Source organism: Watersipora subatra, chromosome 2, assembly GCF_963576615.1.
Source record: "Watersipora subatra chromosome 2, tzWatSuba1.1, whole genome shotgun sequence".
NCBI classification, from domain to species: domain Eukaryota; kingdom Metazoa; phylum Bryozoa; class Gymnolaemata; order Cheilostomatida; family Watersiporidae; genus Watersipora; species Watersipora subatra.
In genome coordinates, this window is record NC_088709.1 from 41,367,871 (window position 1) to 41,384,643 (window position 16,773).

Sequence of the window (16,773 nt, forward strand, 5' to 3'; positions counted from 1 at the left end):
CCAATTGAGTTATAACACTTCAATGGATCAGTCTTGGAAGCAAATGTTCATTATATATGTAGATTAACATAATCTTTGAAGTATGTATAACTTTTTACTGGTAAAATAATGTTTTTCGTCACATGTAAAAAAATTATGAAAAGACAGAAATCAGGAATTACTGAGTAAGTTGAGCAAGTGTTTTATACGGTAGTTGGTAATCTAACAGTATTGCATATGCAGAAAAATTGAAGTGATTGATGAAATGTGGTCTCATATAAACATAACAAGTTAAAGCCAACTACCTCTAGCAACTAACAAAATGCTTTGAATTTGGTGAAAAAAAAGACTTTCCATAACATAAGAAATAAATCGTCGTCAACCTAAAATGCTGAAGGGGTAGATGAGCATTTCCTGTTATTCTTAAAAGGATTGTTTGTGTTGGTGAGGAGAAAGTTATTTGTCCAGGGGATCTAATGCACTTTGTACTCGACAGAAGCAAATGAAATATCAGTCAGCCAACGTACACACGCAGCGCATAGTCTACTCGGTCACCTGACACCGGTTTAAACAAGTTTGAAGCCTGACAACACCCTATAAACAGCCATGCATGAAACGGGAAACAACTACAACTTTGAAAGTCACCCTTTAGAAAAGGCAAATTATGGTGTCAGAAGAAGAATATTTAGAAGGCTGTTGCTGGAACAGTACTAAGGACATGCTAATTTGTTAAGAATGTTTGTGATCATAGAATTATCACTCTTGAACATAGAATTAACTTTTTACACTTGTACTGTTATGATCCATATAAAAGTGTGTTACGAGCAAAGTACATCACACATGCTGAAGCTAGATTTACGGTGTTCATAATAAACACTACCCATCAGGAATGGCAATAAGGAATATGACCTTGGAAATTAAATAAAAAATCCATCAACTAAACTAACCACAAACAAAGCACAAAATTCTGCTTTTAATTATGCTAATGTTAACATGATTTTCTCGTTTTTGTACCATGTAAGTGTACCGTGTAAGTGTACCATGTAAGTGTACCAGGTAAGTGTACCATATAAGTGTACCATGTAAGTGTACCATGTAACTGTACTGTGTAAGTGTACCATGTAAGTGTACCATGTAAGTGTACCGTGTACCACATAAGTGTACCATGTAAGTGTACCACGTAAGTGTACCACATAAGTGTACCACGTAAGTGTACCACGTAAGTGTATTGTGTAAGTGTACCATGTAAGTGTACCATAGAAGTGTACCATGTAAATGTACCATGTAAGTGAACCATGTGAGTGTACCATGTAAGTGTACCGTGTAAGTGTACCACGTAAGTGTACCATGTAAGTGTACCACGTAAGTATACCACGTAAGTATACCGTGTAAGTGTACCATGTAAGTGTACCATATAAGTGTACCGTGTAAGTGTACCATATAAGTGTACCGTGTAAGTGTACCATATAAGTGTACCGTGTAAGTGTACCATATAAGTGTACCACGTAAGTATACCGTGTAAGTGTACCATGTAAGTGTACCGTGTAAGTGTACCATATAAGTGTACCATATAAGTGTACCATATAGGTGTACCGTGCAAGTGTACCATATAGGTGTACCGTGCAAGTGTACCATATAAGTGTACCATACGAGTGTACCATGTAAGTGTACCAAGTAAGTGTAATTATTACACACATATTTGGGAACTCCTACTGCTTGTTCGCTCAAGTATGCGGCTGTTAATTAATCATGTGCTTTAGTATAGCTGACACAGTTGGTGGCTGACTGGTTTTTGTGGAATCAACATGCGCAAGGAAGCTTAATCTTTATTCTAAATAACTAAACTTGATTTCTTAAAGTATGTACTATAATGTACGTACCATAACGTATGTATCATAATGTATGTACCATAACGTATGTACATTAATGTAAGTACCGTAACATAAGTACTGTAGCGTATGTACCGTAACGTATGCACCGTAACATATGCACCGTAGCGTATGCACCGTTACGTATGTACCGTAACGTATGTACCGTAACGTATGTACCGTAATGTATGTACCGTAACGTATGTACCGTAATGTATGTACCATAGTGTATGTATCATAATGAATGTCCTATAATGTATGTACCATAAATAATATACGTACCATAATGTACCTACCATAATGAATGTTCCATAATGTATGTATCATAATGTATGTACCATAATGTACGCACCATAACGTATGTACCATAATGCACGTACGAAAATGTATGTACTATAATGTACATACCATAATGTACGTACCATAATGAATGTCCCATAATGTACGTACCATAATGAATGTCCCATAATGTATGTACCATGATGATGGGACCATAATGGAGAGACCATAAGGAATGTCCCATTATGTATGTACCATAATGTATGTACCATAATGTATGTCCCATAATGAATGTCCCATAATGTATGTACCATAATGTGTGTACCATATCGCTGTGCATTTTTTCGCTTCCATTCGAATTGCTAGACAGCGATGAGATATTTTTACTCCTATTAAATGACCCAAATATTAGTAGATTTTATCAGAATGTAAGTATTTTTTAATGCTGGACAACGATTAAAGTGCATTCAGTTTTTTGAGAGTTGCTCTCTCTCGGTTCACCAGTTCAAAAGGAGAAGACAACTGCATATGAAACGAATTGTACATCACGATTCGATTCAGTGTTTACGCATGCCCACACAGCAGCTTCCTAAGCAAATTTTCGTGAGAGCATTGATCGGTCAGCAAATGTGTTTAGAGTTTTTTTTACTCCAAATTGTAGCAATAGTCTTGACTCTTGCCAAATTAACTCATGTGATGTTTTGTAGTTAAGAGACTTATATTTGTAATATCTTATTATGGCATTAATCTTCATTAATTGTATTTGTCCTTAGCATATTGTAATCTTTTTATTTATATTTATTCAATTGTTTTTAAATTAATTAATTTGATGTTGATTCATTAAATTTTAAAGAGGATAACATTTTTCAAATTGTATTGGTTAATATTAATATAATTGAAAATGTCACCATTACTTAAACATTTTTTGCAAATATTAATTATTAGTTTATCAATAAATATACAAATCTCGGTTCGATGCGGTTCATAATGCCCATCTGAGTAAACCGAAGTAACAAATAAAGATTCGGTTTCATTCAGTTTTCAGGAGAAAACAACTCTGAAACTGAATGCATAGTGCAGGTAGACATTGAACAGCTCTAGTATTTTTCTATCATTTGCAATTGTTGTTGATGTTTGAGTTGATCTGACTGACAGGATATTTCAAGATTAAAATCGATAGAACTTGTACTTGGTTAAAATACTCAGATCAAGCAAAAGTGTGATTATGGTGTCTATAGTTACAAAGAGATCGACTGTGTAGAGACACGTAATGCTGCAGCTTGAAAACAATAGCTGATATCAACTATAGCAAAGATAGCAACTAGTGACCTCATTTTACACATAATCTTATTCTGAGTGTTCTAAACTTGATCAAGTTTTGTCAATTTTAATCATAAAACATCCTGGCAGTCAGATCACCTCAAACATCAAAAACAATCGCAAATAATAGAAAAATACCGATACTTTCTGACAAAATCTACTAAAATTTTGTCCAAGTTCATCTGTAGAATTGGTCATGTAATGCAAGATTACCTTGGCAGTGAGGAGAAGAGGGTTGTCTATGAGAGCACTGTTGACTTCCACTAGCTTCCCTTTGATACAAGAATAGACCGAATAGACCGACCCGTCGCTGCAAGTGACGATGCAGACAACTCCAACTTCTGATAGCACCTGCGCACCCTTCGACAAAGAATATTTATAACAGCTTAGAAACCAATGGATTGTAAAGATGTAATGCGAAGGGCGACCTCGGAGAATTCGAATATAGTTCAAATGGAAAAAGTGCCAAAAGACCGCACATTCAATAAGAACATGTCACGCTTTCTCATTGTTGAGCTGATCCTAATCTTGGCTTGTCAGAAACAACATAGTCGTAACAAGAAGCATACGAAACAGTCATTTGTTCAAAAGTTAATCGACCCGAAAAGAGAAGAGGAAATATGATGCTCAGGAGAGATGATATAGAGAGGGAAGGTTGAGATGTCTGAAGATGAGACAACAAAAAAGAGAGCTGTGAGAAGAAATAGAAGTGCGAGAATATATCTTAATAATGGAGAATTACCAGTAAAAAAGAACATAACCTCACCCACTAAAAAAGCTGTAAAGATGTGATGACCGCTGAAACATTAATGTTGAAACGACTCTGTTCATGGTTTGCTTAATCTTCCCGACACATTGTATAACCACTATGGCTGAGAAATTTTCGAGAACTCACCTCTTTCTCAATTCAATCCTGTATATCAGTTAAAAGAAAAGAGTTCCTGTGATGGTTTTGACAAACGGGAAATTATTTACTGAATACCACCAGCAGAGCAGAAGAGAAAGGGTCACAAATGGATTCAGTATATATGTCGAAGAATATGCAAATGAAGTGCTGAAATGTGATGCTGATAAGCTGGATGCACCTGTTCAAGCTACACACTACAATACAGTCAGGCTTTTAGTCGTGATTGCAAATTTATGCACACATTTTTTGCATACAGCATAAAATAAACCTCTACTTGCGACTAAAGACAAACCCGAGCTTACAAGTACAGTCAAACCTCTACTTACAAGTACAATCAAACCTCTACTTACAAGTACAGTAAAACCTCTTCCTATGAGTACAGTCAAACCTCTACTTACAAGTACAGTCAAACCTCTGCTTATAAGTACAGTCAAACCTCTGCTTATAAGTACAGTCAAACCTCTACCTACGAGTACAGTCAAACCTCTACTTACAGGTACAGTCAAACCTCTACCGACGAGTACAGTCAAACCTCTACCTACGAGTACAGCCAAACCTCTACTTACAAGTACAGTCAAACCTCTGCTTATAAGTACAGTCAAACCTCTACTTACAAGTACAGTCAAACCTCTACTTACAAGTACAGTCAAACCTCTACTTACAAGTACAGTCAAACCTCTACTTACAAGTACAGTCAAACCTCCACTTACAAGTACAGTCAAACCTCTTCCTACGAGTACAGTCAAACCTTTACTTACAAGTACAGTCAAACCTCTGCTTATAAGTACAGTCAAACCTCTACTTACAAGTACAGTAAAACCTCTACTTACAAGTACAGTCAAACCTCTTCCTACGAGTACAGTCAAACCTTTACTTACAAGTACAGTCAAACCTCTGCTTATAAGTACAGTCAAACCTCTGCTTATAAGTACAGTCAAACCTCTACCTACGAGTACAGTCAAACCTCTACTTACAGGTACAGTCAAACCTCTACCTACGAGTACAGTCAAACCTCTACCTACGAGTACAGTCAAACCTCTACTTACAACTACAATCAAACCTCTGCTTATAAGTACAGTCAAACCTCTACTTACAAGTACAGTCAAACATCCGCTTACAAGTACAGTCAACCACTTTAACATACTAAAAGATATAAAATTTTAACAAATATGTGACCTTATCTCCAGTAATTATATACTCTATAGTAATTGCAATGTAATGTTCGAAGCATCATGATTTCCTTAGTTAATGTAATAATGCTAAAAGTAGAAAATTGAAAAAGAAAATATGCATAAAAATAGAAAAGGTTAGTTCAAAGTTCACCTAGTCTAAGTTCAATTAGAGTACCTCTAAACCTAAGCTACTCCAACCGAGCCTACTCGTCCACTCATGCTAAAGTAACACAATAAAAACCTTTTTATTTATTATTACCTTAAAAAATAATTTTTATTAACTTTTAACTAATAAAAATTAATAAAATTAATTTTTTCTTAACAAATTAATTTTATTAATTTTTATGTTTGAACTTCTACATAGTATATTATAACATAATGTATTTGCTTTAATGCTGTGTGTAATTACCTACATTATTTATTAAAAGTCCTGTTGGACCACCTTCAGGTGAAGCGATCTCGTAACAACATGTTGGTAAGAAGGGTATTTTATGTATAATTCTCAAATTTCAGATCCGTTAAAGCATCAGTTTTCTTGTAGTTGGCTACAAGGTAAACACATTCGAAAACGATTTCGACCAGCTTCAACCACCCACAATAAGAATTGCACGTTATTGATTAGCTCAGCTGACCAATGAGTAAAGAGCCTTTGAACCAATTTATTTCTTCTACTAAGGCTACAAATGTATGTAAATTTCAGCCAGTGACAAGATCGCAGATGCTTCAAATAACCTCATACTTAATACTAATACCTAGCCTGTCTTGACAAACTGTTGTTTCTTGCGGATTTGTCCACCGTCGAGCGGAGCGAATCAAACAACAGCTTGTCACAATACGCACTGCACCTGATGCATCAGCTGCACTGAAAGGGAGTTGTTCTTTTCCGTCTATGTGCCTTGGCTGTGATGTTATGTCGGTCACTCCGTTGGTAATCATAACGAATTTAGCACAAAATTTATGTAGAAGAAATAAGTTAAAAATGTTTAACCAGAGACCAGTTTCTGGTTAAACATTAGTAGAACATAAGAATAGAATAAATTGAAAATAAAATCAATAAGAACAAATAAAACTGACTGATACAAAAATACAAATGGAACTGACTGAGCGCACAAATAACATGTTTAGTTGCTGTTATTGCCTAAGTTTTTAAGTTCTCCTAAAGTTTACCGCAGAGACTGGTCTCTGGTTAAACGTTGTAATCTTATTTTTTCTACATAAATTTTTGGGCTAAATCCGTTATGATTACCAATGGGGTGACCGACATAACATCGCAACCAAGCTACATGGACAAAAGAGAACAACTCCCTTTCAGTGCAGCTGATGCATCAGGTGCAGTACGTCTTGTGACAAGCTGTTTTATTGTTCGCTCCGCTTGACAGGGGACAACTCCACAAAACAACAGTTTTTCAAGACAGGCTAATACCTAATACTCCGCCTAGCAACACGGTACTAATAGATTGTTTTACCTGACCTTGACCCAAAAGAACATTTATGGAGTTATTCTAGGTTTATGGGTGGTGGAATGGATTAAACGAATTTTCAAGTATGAAAAAATCTCGGCTTGGATGAACTTGCATAAACTTTTGTTTGTAAGAACACCACATGATAATGACTTTTTACTTATTGACTTAAACTTTTTTTTAACGTCTGATATAAATGTATGTATATGTAAAACATTCTTTCTATAAAAATGATTACAGACTGCCCAATAAAAGTGTTTATATGACTTCGTATGTAGAGGTTTGATTGTATCACAAATATAACTGTCTACTACTGACTAGAACAGGGTGATTATCGTGCAGAGATTAGATAAAGCTTTGTTTAGCTTATAGCTTTATCAAAGCTTTGACAAAGCTTTGATAAAACTCAACCATGCCAACCATATAAGATCTAGACTCTGAAACACAGAAGACCTTAAGCTAACCTTCTTTCCTTTGCCTGTAGCTTGATTGTCTAGTCTATTTCGTTTCTTGTCGACTTGGAAGGAGACGGATTGCGGAATTTTCCGGTCTCTCAAAATGGAATGCGAAGGAGCAAGTGTTACCAAGCAGATTCTGCAATATAACAGAGACACAGTAACAGAAACAATAGCAAACTGCTAAATATTGCATAATACTGTATAAAAAAATCACAACACGAGTGAAACCGGCAGTTTGGTACACCGTGAGAGATCGTCAGGCATTCCAGTACGGCAGAGGGAATAAGCATGTGCACAATCATTCTGAAATTAACATTAAATAATCATTTCAATTATTTATAATGCTATAACTTCTATCGAATAGATGTACATATTGAAAGCGATATATATAGATCAACACACAGATAATTTGTGGGGTAAGTGCACGAGCTGTTGATATTTTATCAACCAATCACAGATAGCTGTTTCTGAGTTGCAAGATTGTTACCCATGATCCTCCACAGGAAGCTACAGTCCCATGCTGGATTTCAAATTTTTTGTGAAGAGAGCAACCAAAAGGTAAATGCACTAAGTAGTTGGCTTTGAATTTAGAGCTGTGTACTGATGATTTTATTTAATCCTGGTTTAACAAACTCTATATAGGTACATTTTAATGCTTATGTAAACATGGCAATCTAATTCTGGAACTATATGGAAATTTGTGACCTGCGTATCAAACAATTGACACCAAATAATTTTAGAATAATAATTTTGACAAGCTCTCTCATATTTGGCAAACTGTAATAAAATGTGAATTAGTCAGTTATTTGCTTTCTGTCCGATGAATAAAGGAGGAGACAACTCCTAATTCAGTGCATAATATCTAGACATTTGCAAAACGCTTTCAAATGAGTACTAAGGGACCCATTCATATACTTTCTGAAAAAAGAGAGAACTTAGCAAGAGTTGTTTGAATCCAAAGAATTTAAAGATAGCAGATTCGTAGTTAAGTAAGACAGGAGAACATAAATAATAATATTCTTAATTTATGATAAGAGTCATGTCCCCATGTCCGCTCAAAGCCACGGTTGGACATTGGAAAAAATATAGCACCATACAGGGTTTGAACTCGCGATATTAGGGTTAGCAGCCTGATACTAAACCCCGTGCCAAACATTCACCTTTCATATTTTAGAATTACTGTTCACATACTTGTTCCCTGTGCTTTATTGGCACACATGATGATCTCTCAGAGCACACTCGACTGCAAGGATATCAGCAATAATAATAATAACATTAGACGTCTTTTAGCAAAAGAATATTATATATATATATATATATATATATATATGGACCACACACAGGCTAGATTTAGATAATAATGGGTTTTAAGACACCCATCTCTATTATTCTAAATCGGACAAAACATTCAAAACATCCGTTTCTGAGAAAGTTAGGTTTCGTCACATATTTATGGGCGGAGATTGTAATGCCGATTGTGTTGTTTTCGAAACAAATATTGAAACGCTTTAAAAAAGCTTAAATGACTTTGAAGGTTAGTGGACCAATCTTTATTTTGAGTACAAAATTGGAATCAGCGTGGCTGATTTACCTAAAAACTACGATAAAAGTTGTACGTGACAGTTATGGTTTAAATGCTAGATCAAATACTCATTAAGGAATACCCAGCATTCCACATCCCAAACACCTCCAATAACACCCTTTATAAATATTGCTGACAGTTAAATAGAAAATTAGGACAGAAATAACACAAAAGAATTACATAACAGAAATATAAAGATAACTAGTCATAAATAAGAATCTGTTAGCGTTACTTTGTGTTAGAAACAGGCTAACGGAAGGAAGGCTTGCTTATGCATAAGTTTGGAGGGGTTAAAGATAAGTGACCGTAACTTCGACTCAATGCTTCTTCATTCTTTTTAATCACCATACGATTGACGAGGGTAATCTTGCACCCCAAAGTTTTAAATGAAACAAACAGCAGTCAGAACATACTAAAGAGCAGACATAATCGGAATATGTATGAAAGCAATGATATTGGAAGGTTATTCTAGGAAGAGTCTAATGTTATCATATGCCGCAGAAAATAATCTTTCACTGTTTTCCACCCTCTTCTCTCTAATTGAAACATGGTTCCTTGCAGATCAGTAAAATGCGCAGATAATATTCAGAAAATTTAATTCCATAATAATTTTCAGGATTGATGGCATTACTATATTTATTTTCGCTGCACATAAAAGATGAAAATGGTTTTCGCACTAACTCCAACAACAGCTCGCACCCCTATGGGCTTCTCACATCTAATAAGGCGGCTCGCAGCCATCATCGAAAGCCTTGACATATAGTAAATGCTCCGACATATTTAATATCACTTTTATATAACTTTTAGTTTCCTTTCAATTTTCAATGTCAGTCTTTTTATTTTCACTTGCGAGCCAAAATGTTTCAAGAAACTTTGAAAGACATGTGTAAGAGGTTACTTCAGGTGTGAAGTCTAATATTATTCGCAATGTTACAATGTATGTTGGAGGATACCGGTGTTCGAACTATAAGTAGAGGTTTGCCTGCCCAATTAACTCGTTCAATACAGATTTTTTGCTTGTTCTGACAGAACAATTCCTGCTGAAAATGTTTTTCCTGGCACACACTCGGTATTTTTCCTCTGAAAGTTACAGCGTTTGTCATAGAGCTTTAATCAAAGGCTTTTGGAATCAGCAGAAAACTCTGAACAGGAATAAATATGTTTGACAAACAAAGTCATGTTTAAATTTAAAAAACAAACCAATCACAAACAAGCTATCGTTTCCAAGTTTGACCTAAATGCACACCCCTATTCTCCAATATAAAAATGTAGTTGTCAGAAATATCTCAGGCCTAGTGTGAACGAATTTCGCTAGCAGAAATACATTTAGGCCGCTGATTACAATTTTTTTGTCAATCGTAAACCAGTAAAAAATTGGAAAATCGCGATATCATGCTGTGGATTGTTTATAAAAATAACTGCTTCAATTTTTTGATAATGAATTGGGTTATCATTTTTAAAAAATGATAACCCAATATCCTATATTTATTTGTAGCAAAATTTTTGATGAATCTGTAAACTCTGTGATCTGTGATCAATGTCTTTGTATAGGTGCTAAGGTAAGTCCTTGGACAGCCTCTCGGAAGCAAAAGAATTAAGAACTCATAATTTTCATGACAAACTGTAGCTAAAATTAAAAAAGGTATTGCAATAATGTCTACTAACTTGTTACTGTGGCACAGTATGCAAAAGTCATTTCCTGTCTGACCTTTCACACCTAAAATAGACCCAAATATATAGCACACAAGTGTACAAACTATATATGTCAAATAGATATTAAATGCCCAATGGAACAAAGTAATAGTAACAGGCTAAAAGTAACAGAGGCAACTGCTAAGGACCTATATATGTAACCGATAACATTAGACCCCACTATTCAGTAATGCTAACTTGCAATGTTAATGTCAACCATTATATAGGCGGCTGAAGCACATCACAGTTAGAAGCAAATTAACATTTAAATGATACAAATTCCACTGTACATGATTCAAGATGGTAGTTTGTAGACTGCAAGTTGGCAGCTAAATTAAATTAATGCATTATTATAGGATCTATGAAAGTATATTTCTTAAAAGCACTGTTGCTTTGCCACAGTTTAATGAGAAGACAACTTCAATTTTGGCTTTGTTTCACCTTTTACTTATACACTGTACTGAATACATAGTTTTTAACGTTATAGTAGACGTTGTGGTGTTACATTTAAATGATTTTCAACCCACAGATTAGAAAAAAGCAGTCGTGCCATTCAAAGGAATTTAAATAATGTTTGGTTATTGGTGATTATGTTAAGTTATTGGTGATTATGTTAGGTTATTGGTGATTATGTTAGGTTATTGGTGATTATGTTAGGTTATCTGGGATTATGTTAGGTTATCGGTGATTGTTAGGTTATTGTTGATTATGTTAGGTTATTGGTGATTGGGTTAGGTTATTGGTGATTATGTTAGGTTATTGGTGATTATGTTAGGTTATCAGTGATTATGTTAGGTTATCAGTGATTATGTTAGGTTATCGATGATTATGTTAGGTTATCGGTGATTATGTTAGGTTATTGGTGATTATGTTTGGTTCTGAGTGATTATGTTAGGTTAGTGCGCTGCATGAATAAAAGAGTACAAGAGCAGGACTCGTATATCAGTGACGCATTTTATGCTTATTAAAACAGGAGAAGGATGATTTATGATGCTGGTCTGGGAACCGTGTATTCCACTGATGCTATTTATAACAACGCCTAAAATCTTTTTCTCCACGCAACATTTATTCATAGTACTATTTGTTACACTGTGAGCATAGGCGGTAAATTAAAACAACTCAACATATGTTTTTCATGCGTAATATCCTGTTTTAGATAGTTTTATTCAGAAGGTGTGAGCAAATTAATTTATATTTAGTTATTTTACATAGGAACAATTGACTTGAGATATAATATATTTGACATACAAGTTCAGTACTAGAAGGCATTAAACTCGTATGCCCAGGTTTAACTGAAGTAGTGATTTTACCACAGTAAGTGTCTGTCAAGCCTACAACCAACAAATGTTGAAGAGAGAGAGAGATGGGACAATGTTCAATACCTCTCTTATATTTTTTGGCGTAGTATCGGTCAACAACAGAGGGATATGTAGCATGGGGAACCTGTGACACATCATCTTCTGCAGACATACTTCCCAAAAATCTATAAAACAAATTACTTATGTAAATACACCGAAATTCCTTTAACCTATGGCTATGGAGAGATCTGACTGCCAGCATGTTTTAAGATTACGATTGAGACAACATAAAGCTAATACGCTCAGAAGAAAACGACGCCCAAGACTTCCCAAAAATAGTCTCAATAGTCATGCATATCGTGTGCAAGTGATAATAATACTATTATATTATATATAGTATCGGGTACTCAGATGTTTAAGCAGCATTTAAAGGAAAACAATGGTATGTACAATGAACTATATGAATAATGTTCATATTGTTCGAATCATATCATTTAGATTGTGATGAGACACGATGTGATCACAACATGATATATTATGAGCATAAAAAACTACGGTGTATATATGAGGACAATTCAATACAATCACCATATGTAAATAAGACAGCTCAAACTTTCAAGCCAAGATACCACAAGTAAGATTTCAGTGTCAACCTAAAATAGATTTTCTCAAAACCTAAACCGTTTTTTAATGTTAGATGTTAAAGGTTGACTTGCAACAAAATTCACATTACAGTTATTTAGTATCAAAAGATTCACCATGTCTTACTCTGTTGTGTTGTAGGTGCCAAATATGTGGAAATGCGAGTACAAGCTCTTAAAAGCTCAAAAACGAAAAGCAGCCGTAGATTGGAATCTCTTTATTTCTCTGATGTAATCATGAAATTGATTTATTGTCTTTTCACGTGATGTTCTCAAATGAATTGAAAGGCCAATAAAAAGTTCAATATAAAACTTATCGTAACACTAGTTTATGACAAACACTTCGGGTTTTACCGAAGACCCTGAATCAAATATAGATGCTCGCTACTTCACAGTTTTGTTTCGGTCTGGTCTAATCGGCAAGTCGTAATCTGATCATGTGACCCAATACTTCGCCAATCATTTCTGCAGCACTTTTCGATTATCACAAATGACCAATAGGCTCGTCATGATTATCAGACAATGATAAGTACTCCTTTAAGCTAAGGCTAAAAAATCAAACAAATTTTGTGGTAAGTTATTAGATATCATATCACAGCTAAAAGTGACAGCATTAAAATGACGATAAAATAGACGCGTAAGAACATAAGACATGCATTCAATAAGACATGGTTTTATTGAATGCGTGAAGTATATTTGTGAAATATTTCGACGAATAAGGTTGCATGAAAGTGTAAACAGAAACCATCTAACACAGCTACGTCACATTTGAGCCGTTTTGGAAAGAGAATCCAAACTACAGCAGTCTCGTGTGGCTGCGATTATCTGTCCATTTTTGAGCTTTTAAGAGCTTGTAATCACATTTTCACATATTTTGCACCTACCACACAACAGAGTAAGACATGTTGAATCTTTTCATATCAAATTACTGTAATGTGGATCTTGTTGCAAGTAAACATTTAATGCTTTTATATTGATAGCGTGACAATAATTGAGAGACAATTAAAGAAACAGACTGAAAAAATTGGTGATGGAGAATGCCGCCAACGCATCTCAGTGAGAATCACTATTCTGCGATAAAAAAAACAGACTCCCAACCGGCTACAGAATACAGAAGACATCTGCTGGCTCAGAATAAACTGCAGTGACCTGATCTAACAGACCAATGTTGAGATATTAAGCAAACAAATTAAGATCGTAAACAAAGCAAAAAACAGAGCAGTACCAAATAGAAAAGGGAGATCATATGCAAACCTAATATGCAATATTCGAAGGATACCAGAATGACACGATGAAAGATTAAGAAGATTAAGATTTATAAGTCACATTCTGAGATTGCAAAAAAACCCAAAAAGATCTAAAGCTGTTATGAAACTCACACGTATATCAAAAGAACTTTGACACGTTTAGAATCAGTAGGAATAAACTTGGACAAAAGATTAATAAGGACAGAAAAAGTGATGCATTAGAATAGGAAAAACTAACTAAACTGGGAGGCAGCACATATGATCAAATCACAGCATCCCAAGTGATGATGAGCAAGTCTGCAATTACAATTGACCAGTTTCTGCATAAAAGATATTTTTTATTGAAATGCACGGTTTTTTCAATTGCACATCATGCATTTTGAAAATGATGATTTTGAAAATCATAAAATATGCATCAAAATTGCTTCAATTGTCATTAAAGATGTGGTTGCGTCAAAAAGGTCGATTTAAAGATGTAGTTGCGTCAAAAAGGTCGATTTAATGAAATTAAGACCAATAAAAGGCTAAAACATCAGCTACAATTTGATGTGATTTTAGTCTTTGTAGACTAAACCTGTCCAGAGATATATGCGTTTGAATGAGGCCATATTTTAAAAAGCTCAGATTTCAGCGGGTGCTTCATTCGTGACATAATGAGTGATACAAGTGAAAAGAGTCCACGAGTGATAAATATAAGATCTCTTCATTAGTCAATCATCAGCACGAACTTTTTATATAGGTGGTATTAAATATTATCACTCGTAAAACGAATTGTCTGTGATGTCGAAGATTCTCGTTGTTAGGGAGATTACTCTATTACTAGTTAGTTACGCGCATCGACTACTAGTAGATTCTAGTAGCTACATGCATCAACATATTTATTTTACATAATTAATCATCAGACATGCAGGACAGGTTATAGTTAGAGCTGACAGGCATCAGCAGCGTTATGCTGCAGAGGAAGATAAGAGAATGGAGGCAAATTTATCTTCAACTTTGAGTATCCTATACATATATTCTAAGCTAACGGTAATAATCTTAGTAGTCATGAATACATCTACTAATAAGTAAAATTATAATTTTTTGCTATCACGAGTCATCGTTTCATAACTTTTTAATCGTTTCACAACTTTTTATCATTTCACCTAGCTATAGCATTTTCTTTGGCATTTTTAGCTAGTAAATTAGATTTATGATTAGAATTTATGTTCATTTCTCCCTTGTAGAAAGTGAGGAACATCGATTGATCAATGCTCGTCTTCAACTCTTAGAAACAAAGCTTCGAATTGTTGACTTGGCGTATTTATGCTTTTGTTAAACATTTATTCGTTTTTAAAATTACACTCGCAATCTATCCAACTCTCAAATTGAAAGCTTTCAGTAGATACCCGTTGGAACGACATATATACATGCATATATACATGAATGACATTTATTACAATTGTTTTAATCTTGCAGGATGTTTATGTTCACAGGTTCACCAGCAGAGCAGTCGTGTCGATCTGGAAACTGCCATAAATGGGAAAGAGAGACACGAATGTGGGCTGCACAAACCATAATATGTTTTGTTTGAGTTTGCTGCAGTAGATTAATTTGTCATATTATATGAACCGAAACTATGTGAATGGCCACAATTTGAATGGATGTTTTTAAAAAAAGCTTTGTCCTGCGATGAAAACTTTTTGGCTTGTAAAAATTATGTAAAATATTATTGTTGAAGACAATGCAAAACATGATTTGCAGAACATATTGAATACATTATAGCCCTGTTATCATCTGTGCTGAAATCTTCTCTAAAAGTTGGATTTATAAAGTGTAATCAGAGCTGTATTGACAGGTACTTTTGAATAGCTCAACTCAATTCCAACGGACCAAATATTAAGTATAAAAAATTTTATGTTCCACCCCACTAAGTGAAAACGGCTGAGTCCACAAACTGCCAACCAGGTGCAAGAATGGTTTTATCAACCCTTTGCCAGAATCGGTGGGTTAATTGATTTCAACGAAATTGACGTTGTTTTGCGTTCACTATTTCGGTCAACTCATAAAACCATTTGTTTTGAACTTGAATTAACTAATGGAATGGGACCAGTAAATTTTTTTACAAATTGATACTAATAATGACTAGATAACATAGACTATACATGACTTTTTGTGATGCAGTTGGTTTCGCCATATATTCGTACATATTATTTCCAAAAATGGCGGCGTGCCCATTTTATTTAGTAGCTAGTTTCCGGTGTGCGTGTAGCAACTGAGAACTTAACTGATACAAAGGCCGTGATGAAATAAGCTAACTCGACGACCTAATTATCGTAGACCGGTACTCAAATGTTTACACAGCATTTAGAGGTAGTTAATATGATAAATTTTCAATTTCCCTTATTTGAGGCGCTTGAAACATTTATAATAATGCATCTGTAGCTAGATTTAAAATTTTATTCTAGCCAACATGAGCAAATACAAAATAAAATATATGCCAATAGAGTCGCGTAGGACTACGCTTTTGTCGCATTAGCCGATGTTAATAGGAGCGATAAAGACAAGTTGTATCACACGTTACATCATTTTAGGCAAGTCTGGGCATGTTATTTCTGGCCTGAGCGTTTTTACCGCGATCAAATTGTTTTGATTTTAATCTTCAAATATCTTGACAATGGAATCACCTAACACAACAAACAACATATCAACTGATTGACAAAACAAACAGTTTCTTTTAAAATAATCTCAAATTTGATGCAACCACACTTTTAACTTGGACAAAACTTAAGTTTAAAAAAATGATAAACTAAAAAATGTAAAGCTAAAAATGAAAGTGATTTGTTGAAAACGAAAAATTCACCGAATGGTTCAAACAAAACTAGATTTAC

The 16,773-nt window shown here is 34.6% G+C and overlaps 1 protein-coding gene across 2 annotated transcripts in view; it reads right to left on the reverse strand.

Moving 5' to 3' along the window:
• The window catches only part of LOC137387678 (protein Abitram-like), a 65,452-nt gene extending 53,250 nt beyond the window's left edge, over positions 1-12,202 (reverse strand). For both annotated transcript variants that reach the window (XR_010977938.1, XM_068074165.1), the window contains exons 1-4: positions 12,100-12,202; positions 10,691-10,742; positions 7,450-7,579; positions 3,660-3,806 (exon numbers count right to left, since the gene is read on the reverse strand). Coding sequence is in view for 1 of the 2 variants with exons in the window: in XM_068074165.1 (XP_067930266.1) it covers positions 3,660-3,806; positions 7,450-7,579; positions 10,691-10,742; positions 12,100-12,187 (417 nt within the window). In the remaining variant the exon portion in view is untranslated. The remainder of the gene's footprint in view (positions 1-3,659; positions 3,807-7,449; positions 7,580-10,690; positions 10,743-12,099) is intronic.
• Positions 12,203-16,773: the final 4,571 nt, after the last annotated feature.